Genomic DNA, 22603 nt, shown 5'->3' with positions numbered 1-22603 from the left:
AAACCATTAGAGAATGATGGTTCGTATCTAGAAGTGTTTTCAGAATCCCTTAATACAAGGAAGAGTGTAACCACAGTACCAATGTGAATAATGACAGAATCTGGTGTGTTATTCCCATTAGAAATAGTCTCTAATGTTTTATTAAATTTGCAACATTTCATTATTAGCATTATGCCACTGCTTTGGTTTTACTTTTGGAAAGAAAGACCAACACAAATCAGAACACATTTGCAGTTTAAATTCAAACAAGTTTCTGCATTTGATGCAGGTGTATTTAGTAAATATCAGATTATAAAACACAAGAACTGTAGTGTATTTAAAATGGACTGTGCAAGTAATCCTCTGCCAGCTAGCATGTCTTGGACTTACAGAAAATATGTAATATAATCTTCGATTCCAGATTTGGCTTCATATTTGTTTTACCCAGTTTTACATGTATATTAACTGCAAAATCGAGTATCTAAAATAAATTTTGTCAACTGAATATTTTTCTTGTTGCTTAAATGTCTGTGGTTTTGTTAGTTAAATATTGTTTCTAAATTGTTAATACTTGTCATGTACATTTGAACTATAATTTTGCTTTGTTTTCTTAGAATGTGACTAAATTATCTGTGAAGGATAGACTGGGTTTTGTGTCAAAGCCCGTTACTCCAACAACTGAAAAGGTAAGAAAATGTCTTATACTCTCTTCTTTTATATTTAATTTCAGTAGAGGGTTTTTTTATAAAACCCTTTGTGTCAATAGTAAGTTTGTTCGATAACTGTGAATAAAATAATTTGTTAAAGATTAGTTTTAGGAAGTATATAAAAATTCAGCAGATGGCTAAATGATTATAAGAAGAATAAGACATACTGGGACAAAAGCTGCTATTTTGTGGATTTTAATATAGCAGGTTCCTTTTATTCAGTCATAAAAATACAGGTATGTTCCATAATCCTGAGTTGTTTAGAAGTGTACAGAAATAAATTTTAAAAATAAATAAATTTTGACACTACATATGCTATAGAAAGCMGTTCTTGTATGAAAGCAGTAAAAGTGTTTCTGGACTTCTGTGCCCCTTAAAAGGTGATGCTGTAAACATCTACCCTTTTATTTGATTTTACAATTTGCAGTATTTGTGAGAAGATAAAGGTGGAAATTAATCAGTATAGAAATGACAGAGAGGTAAGGTGGAAAAGGTTCATTTGAATTACTGTTACGAGTTATGTATTTTGGCCAGTGGTTCCAATTTCAAGAATAGAAAATTGTTGATGTGTTTACTACGGAAGCAAATTTTGTAATACATGTTTCCAGATCTGTTTAGCACTTCAGGAGACAGGCTTCCCCAATGTTTATCACATTTGAGAAGTCTTGTAGTAGAAAGATTGCAAATTTTATCCCCTGACAGGATTCCTCTGTCTAGATACATATCTTTTCTATTGGGAGTTGGCTTGACCTGAAATGAATGAGGCATCCACTGTATTTCCCCACACACACCCCATCCCACCCCTTTTCAGTATGATCACTGTGGCAGTTGATGGATTAATKGGTAAAATTCACTCCAAAGATATTTAGCATACGAAGGTAATGATACAAAACTTGACATGGATAATATTAGTTCTAATATTAGAGAATGTGTGTTCGATTGTTTTCAAGCCARGCTGTCTTTTCTTCCTTCAATGCCTCAGTGCATTGATCTAGGAATCCTGTATTTTGTTGTTAGTTTGATTAGTTCCATTCTTGGCACTCAAAATTAGTTGCAGATAAATACCTTGCTGTATATTCCTGAACTACATTTTGCATACATAATACATGCTTACTTAGAAATAGGAAGTCTGCTTCAGCTTGCRGTTTGAGTGGAAATACATTTTTTCCCCCCATTCTGTAAGAGTTGTACTGAAACACTCTTCTACAAAGAGTAAATTCATGCTGGAATGTTTTTCTGTTGCATTGTCTTCTAGTACAGATGTGATTTTGATGAGCTGCTGGATTGTGTAGTGGATTTTTTGTGAAACAGCAGTTTCCTTTGACATTTTTAGTRGGATTCTGAAACTTGATTTGACTTGTTTTTACCTACCACTGCCTCTTTACAAGGAAATAACATGCTKAGTTTGCAGTCATTATATTCTAAAACCACTAGAAATTACATGATTGACATCCATCACAAACCAGAGACCTCATGTTTTTTGTGCCTGATAGAGTRCAGGGTTTGACTAGAACTTTGCTTGGAGGTAGCTATTTTTCCAAAGAGCAGAAGGAAAAGGTGATAAAACAGTCACTGTGAAACCTTGTAAGATCTGTATAGGGACTTAAAATTTGTGGACTTATGAAGAGATTCATGCTATTCAACTGTTCTTCTCTTGAATAGTTTTAAGAGATTTAGAAGACCTTAGTGTTGCTTTTGACTTGTCTGTGTTGGTGCAGATACATCTACTGTGGTGTCTCCTTACATCTCCTACATAAAAGAGCTGAGGAGGTGTGGTTCACTCTGCCCTGATGACAGTTCAGGGCAAAAGGAATGGGTCAATATTTTTGTCTTTTCTTGATCCTCTGTTTGTTTGTCTTGTAGCCTGTCCTAAAGCTACTTTGTAATAGAAACATGTAATGATTGGGATATGCATTCTTTAATGTTCTTTAATAAATGTAGAAAATTCCTTCATCTCTGTAATGGCCTGCTTAGAGCGTTTTGTACCACCTTTTATTGTACCCCATAAYGTGTTGGTTTTTTTTTTTCCTGTTGTTTTCTATGCACTGTGTACTCTTGAAAACACTTTACTGTGGGAAGTAGTAGTTTAAATATCACACTGAAGTAAAAAGGGTTTATATGAATTGTTCCTGTTGTATATTCTTCTAATCTCTTGGTCTTTTCTGTCTTTCCGTTTCTTGTCTGTCTCTTTTTTTTTTTTTTTTTTTCTCCTGTTGGTGGGCATTGTGTCTGTTTTATGGAGTGCATGGTGACCAATAGAATCTGCATGCATCTTTTAATTTTTCACTTATATAGAAAGTATTTTTAAACTTCTGGAAATCATACCAATTACATAATTTCTGCTATTTGCTAACAAGGTGGACAAGATCATGACTATATTATCTCTAGGACTTAGCCGTGGATTTTTCAATACTATCATGCCCAAAATATTCTTTAAAGAACATGCTAAGAAAATAGAGTAGTTTCAATCTTCAGGTATTGTGGAGATGTGCATCGTATGTTTTAGAGAGATTGTAAAGCAGTCATCTATGTTCTCAGTAAGTCATGGAGAATTTTCATACCACATTACAAACATAGGAAGGAGAACAGGGAGACATAGGAGTCTCTTCCTTTGCTCTRCGATGCTGAAGACTTCCTTGTACTTGAGTTGCTTTCTGCTGATTGTGCAAGCTTTACTTCGCACCAGCTGCATATGGAAAGAAACTGTTGTCTCTACTTTGAACCTTAGTCTCTAAAATTATGTTGAACTTTTGCCTGTAAAATTCATGCAGCTATGAAATACTCTATTTTAGACTTCAAAACACAAAAGAAAAAACAACAGTTATTCTTGCAAAAWTCTCAGTCTTCTGTTTACTTAGTTATGCTCAAATGCATAAATATTTATTTATTTGAAACTGGGAAGTACATACGAGATCTCAGTGGAGAGGATTTATAACCTGATGTTTATAGCTTACATACCTGATGTGGTGCTACCTCTTTGGAATTTGTTTAACTTCAACAACTCCAAATATAATTGCTACACCAAATTTTTATATTCCGTATCATCAAAGGAGACAAAAGAAATTATATATTTTTAAGCACTCATGCGGGTTTTTTAAAAGATTGAAATTCACTGGCAAAAAAATAAAATGATTTCCTCCTATAGGTTTTATCTACTTCTACTGGCTTGACAAAAACTGTGTACAACCCTGCTGCTTTGAAGGCAGCACAGAAATCTTTGCCTGTTGTTTCCACTTCCGTGCTAGACTCTAATGAAGCACAGAAGAAAAAACAGGTAAATTAAATATGCTTCTTTATAAAATGGACCTAGGTTGGGAATCTGTGACCTAGAGCTAGAGCACGATGTATATTCATCTCAACATGGATGAAACCTGTTGCAAGATTAAATTCACTATAATGTTTTTTTTCCCCCACATATTACAAGAAAATTCAGCATTGTTTTGTTATTTTTCAGTGTATGTTCAGGCAGTGTAAGCAGGTTTAAAACTGTAGAAATTCAAAATGTGAAACACTTTTTCCTGGAATCAGAATCTACACGTTGAGGTATGAATTGTCTTTTGTGAGTGAAAGGGAGTATAGTATAGTCACTGTTCTTCTTTCTTAAACGTTTCCGCAACTGGGCTCTATTTTCAGTGTATTTTGTACTTGTGACCAAAATTGTTTCTTTGAGAGAACTAAGAATTTTATCACTCTGTGTTTTGTTGTTTCCAAGCTGTAGTTCTTCTGCACCCATTTTTATTTTTGCCTAGGGTTAGGCTTTCCCTTTTTCATTTATGTTAGAAAGAAAATGCACCAGAAATTTATTTTGCCTTCATAGGTCACTTAAAGTTGTAGTTTAGCTTGCTTAGAATTTTCAAGAGAGCCCAGCAAAGCTCCTTTTTCAGGTTTATTCTTATAATTTAGAAAAACTAAATATTGGACATTGTTTGTCTTACTGTTTTTTAACTACAAATTACGAATACAATACCAAGTTAGGTCCAAACTTAACTGTTGAAATCATAATTGTTAAACCAAAGATTTTGGTCAAATATTGGTAAATTTTTGTAATTTACGTCTAATGTAATTTGAACTAGCAGTTTGTTGCTCCATTTGAGTTTAGCCATTGGTCCAGACTTTAAAGACAGAAGTTCTAATTTTGGAATTTCATTTTGTATTTGTCCCCTAACACATGACTTTTAGAATTAGAGCTTTCAATTTAAGATGCTAAATGCCTGTGAAATGGCAAAAAACTTGTAATAAAATTGGTGAATCATCATAGCAGCTGAAGAGGTTTTTTTGAGAGAAGACGCTGAAGATACACTTAAGTGATTGGCTCTTTTTTCATGTGATCTTGTGCTCCTTCCTGCCTTCGGATATTTCTGTTACAATATACTGGTACTTGTGGAAAAACATGATTTTGTGGGACTCACTCCCTTCTTTTCCTCCTGTCTCCCTAGCTTTTTTTCGCATTCATCCCCTTATCTTACCTTCCCTTTCCCATCAGAAAAACAATYGCWCATTGTATTGAAAAACTAACATTTCATCCAGCAGAATCTGTTGGTATTTGGGAAGACATACAGAAACTTGACTRCCATTTCTTTTTCTATGGCTGATGTGGATTTACAGTCTTTGTATAAGATATTCCACTTCCAATCTGATCCCTTTTGAGCATCTTCTGCCTCTCCTGTACTATTCCATTAAATATGTTGATATCAAAGCTCTTAATGTTGTTTCCTGCTGTCTAAGACTTCTACACTCTGTATTTGAGAGCAAGAAGCAACTGCTTTCTCACAAGCAGCATTAGTAGGCGCTGAGCACAGCAGGGGTGGCATCTCCTGCTTCCCATTCAGAGTCAATATTGTCACTTATTGATCAGTTTCAGTTCTTTTTGATTTGCCCATTGCCTGTCAAGGTTCTGTTGTTGGCAGATGGAGTAGTCGTGCGTCTTGCTTCCCAGTTGGAGCGCTCAGACACAAGAGGTGCTTTTCTTTGGGTGATGCTTGAAGTTTAGAAGATAGAATGTATTTTCTGTTTACTTGTAACAGTTCTGGAGACTGTGCTTTAATTGATGGACTTGATTTGTGGTTGCTTTCAAGGCAAGTGTGCTTGCACATTTAACTCTTGCATGCTGTACCTCTTGAGGTAGTGTAATATGTTGCCTTTCAGCTTTCAGTGGAATTGTGTAAGGTGTCATTTTGTACGTAAACAGTAAAAAAGTCTTCCCAGCTGAAAAGATTAATTAGATCTTTAATTTGATGATGCATTGTTTTCCAAAGCATAGTTGGAAATATTAATACCTTGCCTTTCTGTTGCTAAGATATCCCTGTTACTGTAAGTTACTCCTGTGTAGTTGCCAGGTATAGTACATTATTCTGGCACTGTATTTCAAAGTCTAGAAACTTTCTGTAATCTTTTTATGCTTCTAGGAAGCATTGCGACTTCAACAAGATGTGAGGAAAAAGAAGCAAGAAATTTTGGAGAAGCACATTGAAACACAGAAGGTAAAATATTAGCATTAAAGACAGTCWTCAATTCAGTTATAAAGTCTCAGTTTACTGTAAAATCTTTTGGAATTTATAAGCATGAACAAAAAAAATGGCCTATAAAATAATCACTCTCTTAGAATGACATTATCCCATTATTTTAATATAATTATTTTATAGTTCTAATCTAAATTGTCCTGTTCAGTTAAAAAAAAATACCTACAAGCTTATACTATTTAGGTCCAATTTTAATTGATATTGCCTAATTTGGGAGCAACATGCATATGCTGAGGGGAAGGGAAAGCCTGAGTTCTGTTCGACAAGAGCAGGAGAGAACGATGTAGAAAATTAAGCACAGCTGCACTTAGCCTTAGGAAGAGGGAARAACACCAAAACGTCATTTAAGTTGAATAAAATTTTGAAATAATTCAAGTGTSTTGAGCAAATCTGTCAAAATGAAATGGATGCTCATTAGGAAACAAATCAGGCAAGATTCAGGCAAGAATTTTGATTTAATACAAGTTGTTGAAGTCCTATGTGCTGATTTGTTGGTTGCAGCAAAAGAAATGTAGCATTTGGTTTCTCCATTAATTACAACAACCACTGGAAAACAGAACTGTAATAGTAGTTGCTGAGTAAAAAGACTTTTTTTTTTCTCAATTGGACAGATGCTCATTTCAAAGCTGGAGAAGAATAAAGCCATGAAGTCAGAAGACAAAGCAGAAATCATGAAAACATTGGAAATTTTGACTAATAGCATTACCAAGTTAAAGGATGAATTAAAAGGTGTATCACCAGCAGGAGGGACTCCTTTAAAAAGCATGAAAACTAAAACTCAGGTATTCAAKTTTTGATCAGCTTTTTAATACACGAATTCACATATTTGTTTCAGAAGAATAAAAATAYGCATCAGCAGTATTGAAAACCCTAACTGGTTTAATTTTGAAGTCCTCTTTGGAGTGAGACTGGTTTTACCTCCTTTTCAAAAGAACATAGTTAATGAAACCATGCTGTTATCTAGAAGCTGTATCTGCTGTTGCATAGATACTGCATCATTTGGAATATCCAAAAAATCCAAATCAAAAGTCTTATGATTCTTTCTTTTACTTAGTCCAATGCTTTGTGTATAGTCTATTGCTTTCTTAAGTTTTTAATAGAAGTTATGAAAATAGTATTTATTATGCAAAAAGATAGTTAGGCAGCACAAATACCTTCTGGTCAGGTTTGATRCACAAAACAAACTGTACTGACACATAATTTCCTGGGATTTTTTATGTCATTGAAATTTGTCTATGTATAAACCTTTTAAGATTGAAGATTATACTAGTCAGCTTTGCTTTGATCTAGGTGCCTGTATTTGGGTTTTATCTATGAGAAGAGTTTTTTCCTCTGCTATAATTCTTGTTGATATATGGCTGTTACCAGTTACCCAACTGCCTAAAGGTGCTATTATATTACCTTTTTAAAATGCAGCATTTTGTTTTTTATAGAAATAATTGCTCCTGAATAGGTCATAGCCTTGAAAAGAAATACCAGAAAGAATACTGAAATTACTTCTATGTACTCAATTATAGCTTCTTACATACTTTGTCATGAAAAAGCTGAAGCATCATGTATTTATCCTGAAAATGGGCATAGATTGTTGGGGTGGTCAGGCAATGGRATAGGTTGCTGAGAGAGGTGGTGGAGTCACCATCTCTGTGGTGTRTAAGGTGTTCAATAGGGATCAGGTGCTGGATAGGTTTAGTCCTTTAGGGGTACAGTGGTAGTACTGGGTTGACGGTTGGATTTTACRATTCTGTGATTCTTGCTTCAGGCTTTTCTGGTCTCAGGATATGGGATTGTTGAAGGCAGGTCTTTCCAGTAAAGACTGAAGAGTAGGAGGTATTGAGTACCTCCACTGTTCTCACATCCTTTGTTGCCAGGTCCTCTATAATGTTCAGTACTCAGACCACATTTCTCACAGCATASTGTTCCTCTTGCTGCTGATTGATGTGTTGAAGCCCTTCTTGTGTCTGACCCCACCCCTTGCCAGATTCAACTCTTGGTAGGCTTCAGCTTTCCAAACCTGTACTTGCATGTTCACACCATTTCACTGTGTTCCTTTCATATTCCGCCTCCTGTAGAGTTTGGTTTTGGATTTAAGTTTTGTTGGAATCATCTTTTTCATCCGGTCAAGCATCCTGCCAGCTTTATTTCCTGCACACTCTGGAACTTGGAGGATGCAATTCATGAAATTCATCCTGCCTTCCCAGCAGGTACCCAGACCCGAGGTCTTCAAACAGGAGGCTTTCTCCAGTTGTCTGAAGAAGGCCTCATCTACTTTTACATGACTGGATAGTATCTGCAATATCACCTGCATAGGTCTGCCATCTTAGTCCTGACTCAAAAACTTCCAGCTGGCTTATGATCTGTGCCCAGGCAGAGCTCTGTGTGTTCATACTGCACTCTCTAATGAAGAGCAACTCCTACTCCTTGCCAGCCTGGCTCATCTTTCCTTAAGAGACTCTCTGTCCAATTTACCTCTCCATTCATGTCCATTTTTCTGTGATGTGTCTGTAGTCCCAGGGAGATTGTAGTCCTGTAACTGCACACAGACATCCAGYGCCTTCTCTTTGTTTCACACATTTTGTATATTACTATATAGGCTCTTCACAAAGGCACTGATTTCCCAGAAGAGAAGATCTTGCTCCTGCRATGCTGTTCTGTACACCTTCCCTCATTTGTATGCATTGGTAGGTTTGTGCTTGAGGTTGTTCTTCTTCAACCTAGTTTTGTTTRTCTGGAGATCTCTTCTGCCTACATCATGCTTTGCTTGGTAAGGTGGTCCACCACTTCCTTATGTGACAGTTGTTTTTACTAAGAAAAAGTGTCACAATATACTAATACTAAGAAATGATGTTTTTGAGCTGCTTTTCCATTTCCTTTGTGATATGGAAAAAGAAGAAAAACTTTAAGCAAACCCACTTGATAGTGGACAAAGTATCCATTATCTGTGTTCAGTTTTGTTAACATTTGAAGTAGCAAAAACAATCAGCCCATCTGTCTTTGTGAAAGTGAGAATTTTACAGATCCTTTGGTTAAAATTTACAATTTTGACAATTTTTCAAAAGACTTTGATCTTAGTTCTCTTGCATTTTTTAAGTGTTTAAAACTTGGACTGCTCTGAAGAAGACCCTGAAGATATGGAAGATGAGGCCCATGTGACTGTGCCTCTGTGATCTTCCCCTCTTTTTGCTTCTTCCAGTTCACTCAGATTACAGAAGGCTCTTCCCCCTTAAGTGAGAAAACTTTGCTGTCTCTTTGTGTGTCTTGAAGGAGGTATTTTCTTTTTCAGACCTGGCTCTATAAAAGAGAAGTCTTCATTAAGACCACCGATAATAAACTTCAAAAGTATTTATTACATCAGTGTCACTGGCTGCTCTGTGAGTTCTAACTGCTGGTCATTATTAAACTTCAGAAGCACTTCTTTTGTCATGTCATTGATGTATTGCAACACAGTGGGATTTGAGAGAAAGACGGGTTCCAATTTTGAAAATCTGGAAGACTGTTATGCAGGAGAGAATGTTTTTTTTTCCTGTGGTTACTGTAGATTATTGGAAAATGGAGCTGGGTGGGCTTGAGGTTGAAGTTACCAGTTGAATAATCCAGCTTTTTTCCTTTTAAAGCTTCTAGAAAAAAACAAAGGAACAAAACCACCTTTCTTTATCAGTGGTGTTAYGTGGTTTCCATCTGTCACAACTGTGATACCTGCATTTCTTGACATCCAGCCTTTGCAAACATTCCATGCTGTTGTTTTGAATCAATGGGTATAAACGTAAATTGTTTCACAGTCCTCTATTGTTTTAGCCTTCATTTGTGATGCCACTGGAATGTTTCGATGCTGCTTCTTCCATTAAAAAAACACCAAAGTTTCACTTGGATTAGAACTTCAGATTAAATTTTCATGGTCACATAAATCTTCCCCTGCACCTTGGTGGTTGCAGTGAACATGTCTTATTTGGAGTTCAGAGGTACCTGTCAGTTTCATATATGTTTTCTGAACATCAACAAGTTTTTTAATGTCCTGCAAGGTAACTTTGGATGCATCTGAGACCAATCCTTTATTAGCAAAGGTCTTGTTACTTCCTGTGTTTTTTCCTCTGTGGTCTGAWCAGAACTACCATTTGTGCTTTTGCATTATGACATTGAAATAAACAAGTGCTTTTTCTCAGTACTGATTATAGATTTTGTATTCTCTCATAGTTGTAGTGCCTTTTTTTTGTTTATTTAGAATTCCTTTTATCTCATCATCATTACCATATAATTTTATATTTTTATTGTATGTATCTTTAGTTTAGAAAAAAAATCCATTGGTTTTGGTTTTATTTGGTGGTCTAAAAGGTTTCACATCACAAAGCTCAGAAGCATAACTATTAAATAGAAGTTTTACCTTGCCATGAGGGCTCCTAACTTGTGCTTGGATTGTTTTTGAAGGTGGAAACCCAGTGTAATAAGCATTATACCTGCAAAGTTTCAGCTTTTTAGTAACCAATTGTTTCCTTAGTAGAGAATGTGAATTGTGGAACTMATAATGTACCATAACATTTCCTTAGATGCAGAAAGAGTTACTAGATACTGAACTGGATTTATACAAGAAGATGCAAGCTGGGGAGGAAGTTACTGAATTAAGACGGAAATATACAGAACTACAGCTGGAAGTATGTTTGTCTCTTCTTTTACAGCAATTAACTTTTAATCAAATATTTTTATTTATGTTTAGTAGCTTGTGTATTGTATCATAAGCTGTTTTTCTCCTGAGTGTAGTATTAAGTGTGTAGATGGAGTCATCACATTCTCTACTTCACTGAAATTCAGAAATAGTGTTGACTTTAATTGTGATTACTAATCTGTTTGAGTTCTATAAATGTGTAGAAGATTTGATATTTTATAGATTTGTGGTAGTAATGCTTTCTTGAGAACCAGAAGTGTTTTTAAATTGTTGCCTGTAGGTAATTTTGTGTTTGACACAGAAGAGTTAAAAAACACTGCCTGATCTTTTATTCTTAAGTGTTAGTATCCTCTTAATAAGATTAATCAAAAAGCCTGAGGTGCCAAAAGTAATGCAATTACAGCATTGGTTTCAAGAGGAGAACTTGACAAAAGCAAATGCAGTGTTTCAAGAAGTATTCAATGTATAGAAATACAGTCTTTTTTCAAGTACTTGCTTTTAAAAAAAATTGAGATGGTTGTGTGAAATTCTTCGTATCTATGTCTAATTCTGAGAAATGAATGCTGTGGGTGTTACTCTGTGTTATATTTTACTTTCTTGCCTGTATGATTGTGTGATATCTACTTGAATCACCTTATAATCTTATCTCTTTTTACTGTTAAGCAGGGCTGCTGTGTCGCTTAAATCCCTCTTGTCTTAATGAAGTTCGGGCATTTCTTATATATAAATGCATATGAATATAGTGCACATACATGTGGTGAAGTTGCATTAAAATCTTACTTTAAAGTTAAGTTGTTATGCRGCTTTGGTAATTGCAAAAATAGTTTTGATAATTAACCAAGCCAATTGAATAGAGTTGGCACAAAAGCTTATGTTAACAATGTTTTCTGATGGTAATACTTTACGAGTACTGAATGCTTATTTGTAAATTCCATTTCAGAAAATATGTGGATTGAATGACATGTTAAATACAAATAGAAAAATATGTGGACATTCAAGATAAAGTTACATAGTAGTTGAGTGTGCTAGATCTGTTTATATTTTAAGTAGGGAAAAAAAAGCTCTTTCAGGACAGTTATATTTAAGYGAATTTTCTGAAGCCTTTAACAAATACAAACAGAAGTAGATGGAGTAAAACAGGATCATAAGTGATGCACACTTACATGTTTCAGGGAACAGCATGAAATACATCCTTTATACAAATTACAGGAGGAATATGTTTTTTTTCCCCTTGCTGTTTGATTCTTCAGTATTCTTGAAAATTCTTTGAAAAACTTACATTCACACACTGTGCTTGTGATTTTGACTCCCACAATATTTTATGTGTTGCTTCTTCAACTCATAACCTGTTTTTCTGTTCYAGGTGACCTTGACTTTACTGAAAGAAAATCCAAATAGTTTACCACTTGTTTGTTGAGTCAGCATGCCCCAAATTATTAATTTAAACTTTTTAAAATGTTTTAAAAAACCCCAACAAAGAATGAAACTAAAAAAAAACCCCAAAAAAACCAGCTCCTCAGGATTCTGTTTATAAAAAAATAAAAAGCAAACAGAATACTATTGTGAAATTATCTGAATAATTTAATGAATAAAGCCAGAAGAGATTGATCTCCTCATGAGTSGTGTCACTGACGTGCATTAAAGTAGTGCCATCACTGCTTGAGTTGTAAACACTGTAGGATTTATTAAAAACATGGTGATTTCATTTAACAATGATTAATATAGCAGATCTGTTTGGGTTTGAAAAGATTTTTTCTTGTTATAAACAATGAAATTAGATACTTGACAGTGGTCTTTTGAAATTAGAGTAACTTMTGAAAATTATTTTTTAAATGACTGTCACTGTCACCAGCCTTTCGATTGTTCTTGATGGGTTTATGCCAGTTCTTTAGAAGGGRTACAGAGGTGCTGTGGGAATGGATATTACTGAGTATCTAGAGCAAAGTGTTCAGCAAATATTTTGTCTTTGGAGGTGCCCCTTAGAAGCCTTTGTTTCGCATCYCTCAATTCTGTGGCCTAAAGCTCTTATGCTGCATTAAATCTGGTAAGAATAAAAGTCTTGCCTGAACTTCAGAGACAAACTGATAAAGTAGACAAATTAAGTAGATAGACACCATATCAAGAAATGCTGATAATGAAATTTCAATTGTACTGCAGTTCCTTTTTCCTCTGAGGAACTAATGTTTGCAGACAAGGGCTCTTTTGATATCTGGCTCTTGTTCCTTATTTCTATCTTATTATTGGTCTGGTAATAACTAACTTTTAGTTAATTAGCTTTTGAATGTTATTTAAGTGTTCACCTTTTGTTATTTTAAGACCTGCAAGCTGCTCTTTCTTTGACTTTCTTGGGGATGTGTTTTTAGGAAACATCAGAATATGTGTTTTTTAATTCTATCTACATATACATATGTATATTGTGAATTTTAATCTGTCAATATGTTATGTATAAACATCTTAGGCTGCCAAGCGAGGGATTCTTTCTKCAGTTCGTGGTAGAGGGGTTCATGCGAGAGGTCGGGGTGCATCGCGTAGCAGAGGTAGAGGAATACGAGGCCGGGGTAGAGGCAGAGGAGTTCCTGTGCATGCAGTGGTGGATCATCGGCCCAGGGCATTGGAAATCTCTGCRTTTACCGAAAGCGACAGAGAAGATCTCCTGCCTCATTTTGCGGTATGCTACAATTTCACCGTTTTTTTTCCTTTGGATAACATTCTTCTCTTCAATGACTTGCTTTCTCTTGATTCACTGCATCTGGAAATACTATGTAGGAATAAATATTTAGCATGAGATGCAGAGGATGCAATAGGAAAAGGTAAAACAGGAAAATTGCTGTTGTTTCAGCTAGTTATAGTTTTAATCGCATAGCACTTACAAGGGTGGGTATTTTTGTTRAAAAGAAAGAAAAATCAACTTGTAATATTTATTTGCTCAGGATATACATGGAATTTTTACAAATTTTTAGGTACAAAAGGATAAAAAAAATGAAGGGGTGGTGAGAAAAAGGATTGATTCACTGCCAAACTTTCCGTACCTGAGGTCTTTGTTGAAGTATCTAACAAGTGCTTAATGAAAATTATCTTGGAACATTTTCAGTGCTTTTGCCCATCTTTCTGAATTTAAGAGATGAAAATTGTGCAATAATATGCAGCTCTTGAAAAGGAATTCCAAATATTGCTGTCTTATCATGTCTTTAAGCTTAAGAAGTCAGAGCTTTTTTTTCTGTTTTCTGTCTAAAAAATGATAAATTGACATATATAATTTTTAGTAAATTTTTTCATTGCAAGTGCAATACAGTGAAAAACCAACATAAATTTATAAAAACCCTTATCCTCCATTTAAGAAAAAGAGTTGCAAATATAATACAGTGAAAAACCAACAAATTTATAAAAACTGTTATCCACTATTTTAAAAAAAAAGTATCATAAAAGCAAATTTTTTTCTTTGTGGAATGAATGCGAAAGACTATCTTGTGGCACAAATCATGTGAATCTCCATCTGTGCCCTCCCCCTTGTTTGTTTAAAGGTTTTTCCCCAATATTTATGGGGGTGGTTCTCTGTGAAGGGAGAAGTGCAGTAAATTSTACTCCACTCAGTGTACTTAATATTTCCTGTCAGGCAGTCATGCAAAAGAAGCTTTTCAAAAATATTAATCAAAAAGAAACCTAGTAACATTAACAAATACAATTCCATTTACAGTATTGTTAGGATAACACTGAGAAAAAAAAAGAATTACTTATTTTTGCAGGTTGCCATTTCGCTGTTTTAAACTTGCTCCCAATTCCATTGGAAATACTCTGAGCTGTAATTCTGTTTCTGTGATATGATATCACAGCTCTGTGCACATCAGCAGTGCTGTCCCACTTGCACAGATGGGTTTTTTGGTTGGTCTTTGCAGTTTACAGTGATGGCAGCATCAAAGGTAGTAAAACCATTGCAGCCATTACTGGAATGGATGGGTCATATTATTAAGATGCTTAAGTACAGTTAAATTTTGAGACTTTTTCTACAGTTGCTGACTCTAAAAAATATTTTTGTGGAAGGGTTTCATAATAGGCTAGTACAATCATCTCAAGATCCTTTCTTTCTAATTAAAAGAGAAATACTGAAGCAGAATAACCTCTTCCTATCATAGTTTTACCTCATATCTGTAGGAATTGCGAAATCCAGAAACAAAAGCACTTTGTWGTATTGGAAATGCAAGTACAAGTAACTGTATTCTTGGCTAAGGCAAAGACGGGCATTAAGACTTGAAATATACTCTGTTCTAATTTTCTATTTTTTTTAGGGATTTTTTTTATTCAGGACTGCATTTTTAGAGGTGGGGAAATATTTTACTAAACTACTTTTTTTTATTTATTAAAAGCAATATGGTGAAATTGAAGATTGCCAGATAGATGACTCTTCTCTTCATGCAGTGATTACTTTCAAAACAAGAGCAGAAGCTGAAGCTGTGAGTATAGTCCTTCTTGAAAATACACTGCAGCATTCAATTCCTTTCTGGTTATGTTACTCTTCTGTGTTTGATTAAATGTAATATTGCTATCTATTTTAAAACTATTGACACAAAAGCTTAAGCAAAAATATCAGAACTGTGTAGTACTGAAATACTTARGAAATTAAGAAGTTTACTGTAAAGTGCAGGATGTAAGAGGGAAATTAGGAGAAATGCTAAATAATTTATAGTTAGATGTCTTGGTTTATCTTCATTTAATTGCTAGGTTTTTTCACCTGCAGCCTTGGTACCCTCACAGTCTTCCTGAAATTTCACTGACATCCTGCAGAGTAAATATCTGTATTTACTTTGGGATCGATTTGGTTTRCCTCTGTCTGAAAACCTATGGGAGTGTAAATGGCATTCGATCTGATTTTTTTTCCCCTTTTTAGCCAATTTTTTTACATTTAGGAAATGGCAGAAATACAGAATTGCAGAAGTAACTTTTAGAAACTAAAATCTAGAACTGATTACACTATAAATCAGTATCATTACCTACAGATCATTCGGACTTAATACATTTGGCTCAGCCAGACTCCTGYGTTATTTGGTCCATGGTATAGGCATTATGTGATCCTGAACAAAATAATCGACACAGTTGTTGTGCAAATGATTTTATTTTCTTTAAAATCCTTACATCACTTTTGGGAGGGAATATTCCTGAATTAGTAGGGACTCCTACTCAGTAGGGACTCCAGAAAGAGTGGATTCACATTTGCAGTATGGTGGTACAGGAAGATTTCATTTTATGTTTATATTTTGCACAAATATTATCTTGTAGAGTTTACCTGAACACAGTTTTCAAACCTGGTCAGACTGTTCTCTTTTTCATCATGAGACATTAGTGACCTGATTGACAGAAATAACTCCTATTGACAAGCAGATTAAGCCACTGGGGACAATAATTTTGAACACTTAGAGTATCATTTAGGTTAGATATTTTGAGGTACAGTTTGATCCATGTGCCAGAGATGTTTTACAAAAACACAGATTTCTGTTTTATTTGTGAAAAGCTTAGCTATAGCAGTGATGAGCATTAACTGTATGGAGATGGTATTTATTCTGTAAAAAAGGAGGTACAATTAATGGTACATGGTGTATACTAACTGATASGGACAGACAGGATTGTACAGCTGTATTGAAGGAACACAGTTCAACAGTGAACAAAGGTTCTATTTGAAGATAAAAGCTGTTGTAATTAGTATATTCACAAATGAATTAAAGTTAGGATTTGAGTTTCGGTTCTTCCTGGTATTGGGTACTTTTTTTTGCTGCATCATATTCTTCGCCATGTAGTTTGCATAAGAAATACTTTCAAATCTAGAGAGAAACTTCCCTGAAAAGAAAATCAGGTCACCTAWAGCAATAATCTGATTTTATGGACCATCCAAAGTCTTTGTTTTCCCAGATGGAGTATGATTCCCTGCAAAGATCTTTTTGGTATGTGGCTACAGATGCTTCTTTACCAGCAAAATACGTATTATAACGTATTTAGAACATGTTTTGCCTAAAAATTGGCGTGGAACATCTTCACTGCTTTTACTAAATTTCTATATCTAAAAAGCAGGGAATGGTAGTATTTTGAACCGAACATAGGAGTACAGAGACAAGAAGAAGAAGCACTGAAAAGGAAAGTAGCACAGAAAAAGATGTGGGTGGGGGGAGAAAGGATATGTGTTTGGTGGAAAGGTTCAAGTCAGCATTATGTAAGTCTCTCTTTTATTTTTTTTCTTTTGATTTTTTTTGGTGAATGCACTTCAGCACATTTAAAAAGTATGTTTTTCCTCAATCACTCTCAAGAAGAATAGGTGGAGTTCTCAAGATAAAGTTCAGAATATGCTTCAGACATTGGTGGTACTTTAGATGGATCAGGATTGATGATCATGGTTTGAGATGTCAGTGTTCTAGTGAGCATTAAAATTTTCARTTGTCAAACGACTTTGTGTCTAATTTCACCTTCATTTTTAAGTGAAAATTATATGAAAACTTCAATCAAATCTAGGAAAATTTGTACTTTCTCCAAGATACTCTTACATATTAAAAATATTTCCATTGCATGCCTGTGTTTACAACTAAAACAGGCTTGAAGGCTGGCAATTTGAGAAGTTGTARAAGGCAATCATTAAAAACTCTACTGAGGCAAATTGTCAAGTAAATGCAGCTAATATTTTACATTCTTAAATGAAAATAGGCCTAGGCTTTATGACCATATATGTTCTAGCCKGGAAGGAAGAGGAAGGTTCCCTATTGTAAAATGTTGCATTTTTATGTAGTAGTAATTTCTTCCAAAGATTACAAGTTATTTCTGGACCTAAATGTCACATATAAGTACTTTTAAAAATTCTAGTTGTGTGACATTGTGATGAGACCATGGACAAAAAGCTCCTGAGCTGCATTTTAATAAGCATAGAATCTTTTAAATTTATCATAAATTTATATGTACAGATTTAAAATTTATACCTGGGGACTTTAATATCACACAATTCATGTTCAGATGTCATTGAACATGTAATTGTTTCTACATTTCACATTATGCTGTACTTTCAGATTGTACTATAAATCTTTTGTGACCATGACGGTTATTTCGGAATGTTGCTAACGCTGATTTATGCTCATTCATGTTACTTTAATTTGAACATACTATTTCCAAAGCAGCCACTTAATGCAGCTGGTACTTAGAAAGACATGAATATCCCATAAGTTAAAAATTTTTRCATTTCAATTACAACAGCTTTACAGGAAGTGGAACATTTTCCAGTAGATTAAATTGTAATCACAAAGCAGGKTTTTTTTTAGTTGTTTTGTTTTTGGTTTTTTACAAAATATATTGAAGTATTTGTGGTATGTCTTACTTCTTTCAGTAAGTTATGCGTTAACAGTTATGTGTCTGTCCTTGAAAGATCAGGAACCCAGCAAAATAATATTAAAAAAGAGGAAGGTGTTGGTTCATTATGTTACCCATATCACCAAATGGTTTATGGTCTTCCAAGCATATTTTCTTCTGAATTATATTTTCATCATTTTCTTCAAAGGATGTATGAATTCTGTGTGCAGTAAATGAAGTTGTTTCTTTTAACCTAATAACAGTAATTTGGTTTGAACATATTACAGGTTAGACTTTCTTTTGTAAAGTCACATGTAACTAAGGTGTTTTAACTTGTTTTAGGCTGCAATTCATGGATCTCGTTTCAAGGGACAAGAGTTAAAGTTGGCATGGAACAAGCCTGTTGCTAGTATGTCAGCTGTTGAAACAGAAGAAGCTGAACCTGATGAAGAGGAAGTAAGCTTGTTCTTTATTTTTTATTTTATTTTTTTCTGTTTTTAAGATTAAATAATTAGCTTTTTCACAAAGAAAATCATCATTCATACTYGTATTTTTTTAACTAACTCATATTTTTATATCACAAAGTAGATTTGTCTSTATTTCTTGGGGCTTAGGGTGTTGAAAGTCTAGATACTTTACTTTTCCATTCAGAAATAYTTCAACAAAGAACTCCAGAAGATGGACTTAGAAAATGGAAGACATGGGTTTGAATTTGCATGAGAGAGATTGAGGATTTTGTCCAAAACGTGGGTTTGTGCCATCCACTTTTGGATCATATTTCGAACTGTAATTTTTCTTTATAGAGAGAGATGGCTTGGAGGATACAGGGGAGGGAATAATTCAGAAGTATTTTCTGATTCCATTGAGACATCTAAAATACCCTTGCTGAGTGTTAGTCTTCATCATGGTACATGAGAGATACTAAAGCCTCGTCCAAATAACCCTTACTGTTTAATGTAGAAATAGTTGGGTAATATGTCTTGTTGCAATCTAGCTCATTACAGTCACAATACCAATGTTTGTRGATTCAGAAAAATAAATGCCACCTGGGGATAAAGGCAAGCAATCCTTTTCCTGATTTATTTACTGTCAGTTAACTGTATCCATATGGTTGGCATAGAAAAGCTGAAGTGGAAGTGTACCTTGACTTAGTCGATGACAGTATTTTGTCTGTACCTTTTTCCCCTGGCATTTTGGCAGATCTATGATTAGAAGCAGCTTCACAAGCTTGCTTTGATATAACCAGATTTGGTTAGTTTTTTTACACTAGGTGGTGTTCACTTTCTGTTTTTTTTCTGAAGAAAGCCACTGTCTGTTGGCTTCCTGTCTCCAAAAATGCTCATTTGYTTTTTATGTGGCAGTTGAAGACAGGTACCTCTGCCTCTGTGTATTTGTATTAGACATTTGTGYGTTCCAGTTTACTGAGTGCTACTTTCCTCACGTACACAAACCTCAAGCACTATTAGATGGTCATGAGCCACCAGTGGACAAGACTACATTGCAGAATCTGGAGAGCACCTTAGGTATTTTATCATATCTCCTTCAGGGAGGTATTGCCTGGGATGATGAACAGGATCTGTTRATGAAAGGAGTCTGCATTATTGAGAGGTCTTCTTGAGTAATCACTTCAGTGGGACTTTCTGTATAATGAAGGCCGGGCATGCAGGGATATGCAAACATTTCAGCAGAGTACTACAGGAAGGATAGTACAGATTCATTGGTAGGTGGACTACAGAGAGATCTGCCTTTTAACTGYCTCAGCTAATTATTCCTATGGAAAATACCTAGGAATTGAATTGGATCAAACCCCTTAGCTGTTCATTGGTTTTGTCTTCTTGCTTACTTAACTTTGTTTTCATAGCAGCTATTGTAAACACATGAAAAAGGTTTTCTTCATTATTCCATGTCTATACTACCATGTTAGTTCAGCTGAGGGGTACTATGCTGAAGAGGGTATAGTCTTAAGACTTGACTCAGTACCTTGATGTCTCCAAAAAAAATCCTCAAAAAAAGGGAGGTATATCATTCAGCTAAGTGAGATTCTTAATAATGAAACAGGGTTCCTAGTCTATTTATGAAAATAAGAAGAAAGTCATTCAGACTTGAGCATTTTAGAAAATCCCTGGTGAGTAGCCAGCTAATTGTGAAAGCATCTGGTCTTCCTAGGTGCCTTATGTTCTACACCTGGGTGCCTAACAAAAGAGTTGACTCTGCTGAGTCAACAACTGATCCCTAGGAAGAGTATAAAATGTGTAAGTCGATAAGCATTTAAACATCAGGGATTTGCAGTTCAGGGACCTCTTGAGTCAGAGATGTGGTGTTTTTGTAGTTGAAAGGCCTTGATAAGTGTTTATTGTATGAATTTATCTGGTTTCTTTGGAATCTGAATAACATCATGTGCTGTAATAGGGAATGCTACTGTTCAATTATGTCTACTCAGAACAAGTATCGTTCTGTTGGATCTGCCACCTGCATGTTCTGTTTTCACTTTCTTTGACATACTTAATATGCAGGGATACTGTCATACTTCCCCTCAGCTATTTTCTCTCCCTATAGTTGTTCCCCTGTATGGAAGCCTGGCTCTTTGATCATCTCTACTGCCACGCAGCATTGTACTCTATAGAGTTCTKCACTGTGCATTGCCCAGGAGGACTCCTCCTCTTTGACTGTTGTATTTTAGTTCAGTGAGTATCAAGGGATACCAGGAAAGAATCTTAAGTCCTCAGAAGGCTTCTGTGTTTCAGTCAGGGTCAGTCTACGCAGGCATACAGTGGCAGGTCACGTGTCAGCAGAGCTCCTTTGGAAACCCTGCTTTCTGTATGCAAAAGTAATGAAGATAGTMGTTTTTCCCTCTTGTACAACACCCTCCTGGAAAGAGAAGGCTTAGTACYAGGCTTTCTTCAGCCTAGAGCCTCYTGTCTCTCAGAAGACTTCATGATTTTGCAAATCAACCTTCACACCTCTTGCTGAATTTGGAAATACTGTAGCAAAAAAACCTACAATTCCTGAGACACAAAGAACAAGCAAGAAAGACCACAGCTGCTTCTAACAGCTGGACGATTTTGCCACAGATTTTGTGTTTTAGTACTTTTTATATCTGGTTTAGAGTTTACTGTGTTAGGTGTGATTGATAAAAAAGTTGCAAGATAGGACAGTTTAAATACACCCCTGTGTCTATATGTAGATAGAAATTAAAGAAACTTATATTCCAGGGCTTTGAAGTCTGTCAGGTTACTATGTTGTTACAGAAAGGAATTGAAAATACAGTAATATAGTTTGTCTGAATTTCTCTAAATACTTTTCTCCCTGCCTCAATCATCATTTTTTTTTATTTTTATTTCTGCCTTGATTAAGCTGTCAAAATCAAAAAATCCCAGATTCAATCTTTTTCATACTGTGGGACWGGTAGATTAAGCTCTTGGATGAAAACAGACATTGATACCATGAATGTGCAAAACCCCGTAAGTTTTCAGTATAAGTTTGGGGATAAAGCATCTTGGGCATGAGTGATATGCTGACGAATCAGAAGAGCTGTTTAAGGATGAGGTGCATGTGTCATGGTCATTTGAAGTCTGTTGAACAGAACAGAGTTTCATTTGCGTTTGTGTATGTAAGACAGATACGTCCAGTGTACTTTTTTGAACACATTAATGTTTACCTATTCACACTTTATTAAAGTGCAGCTACCAGAGACTTTCTGATATAACCATATCACRTTTTTCTCTTGAAGTTTCAGGAAGAATCTTTGGTGGATGACTCACTGCTTCAAGATGATGATGAAGAGGAAGAGGAGAATGAATCTCGTTCCTGGAGAAGATGATTCAACTGATCAATGACAATGCTAGAACTGCACCTGTGTTGCATTAGTATTACCTAATGTACTTCTGCATCTTTGTATTAAAAGGGGTTTTGTGATGAATTTGGATTCAGATATAGATTAAAAAGCAGCTGGTCGGTTATACATTTTGAGAGATTGATGTTTTGAGTTACATTTCAGTAAATGATTGCTAAAGACATCATACTAGGAACATATGCAATGTTTTTATTACATAGTTCTACAGAAAGTTACAGAATTCTTTGGGTTCTTTGTAATTTACTGAATTGGTCAAACACAAATGACCAAAAGTTGTTATAACATAGATAATTTTTGTTCTATTCCAGATACGGAATGAAAATTTGCATTTAAAATCTTTGTGAATGTTTTCAGAAATGAATAGATAACAGTACTAAACCGAAGTCTCTAAAGTTATGTATTCATAATATTGCATAGTAGTATGCTTAGGCTTTACTATGTACTAGCCTTTTGTTGGATTTGTGTACGTATTTTACCTATGGGTTTTAATGATAAAGTGTATGACTGCTTTGCATATAAGTCCTTATGACTTTAAGATGTTAAAAAATAAAGAAATGGAATGGTCTTAAAAAAAAAA

General features: G+C 34.9%; 1 protein-coding gene across 6 annotated transcripts in view; it reads left to right on the top strand.

Moving 5' to 3' along the window:
• Positions 1-22603, top strand: part of RBM26 (RNA binding motif protein 26) — a 50705-nt gene extending 28102 nt beyond the window's left edge. For 5 of the 6 annotated variants that reach the window (XM_057374582.1, XM_057374577.1, XM_057374579.1 and 2 more), the window contains exons 14-22: positions 594-665; positions 3832-3960; positions 6092-6166; positions 6817-6987; positions 10744-10848; positions 13318-13527; positions 15221-15307; positions 18516-18629; positions 21904-22603. In XM_057374582.1, coding sequence (XP_057230565.1) covers positions 594-665; positions 3832-3960; positions 6092-6166; positions 6817-6987; positions 10744-10848; positions 13318-13527; positions 15221-15307; positions 18516-18629; positions 21904-21993 — 1053 coding nt within the window. In that variant the 3' untranslated portion in view covers positions 21994-22603. The remainder of the gene's footprint in view (positions 1-593; positions 666-3831; positions 3961-6091; positions 6167-6816; positions 6988-10743; positions 10849-13317; positions 13528-15220; positions 15308-18515; positions 18630-21903) is intronic. The other variant, XM_057374583.1, reaches the window with a different exon arrangement.

The sequence above is a fragment of the Malurus melanocephalus genome, unplaced genomic scaffold, assembly GCF_030028575.1.
Source record: "Malurus melanocephalus ecotype Western Australia unplaced genomic scaffold, MMel_1.1 scaffold_229, whole genome shotgun sequence".
Lineage (NCBI taxonomy): Eukaryota > Metazoa > Chordata > Aves > Passeriformes > Maluridae > Malurus > Malurus melanocephalus.
This window is presented reverse-complemented; position numbering and strand designations above follow the sequence as displayed.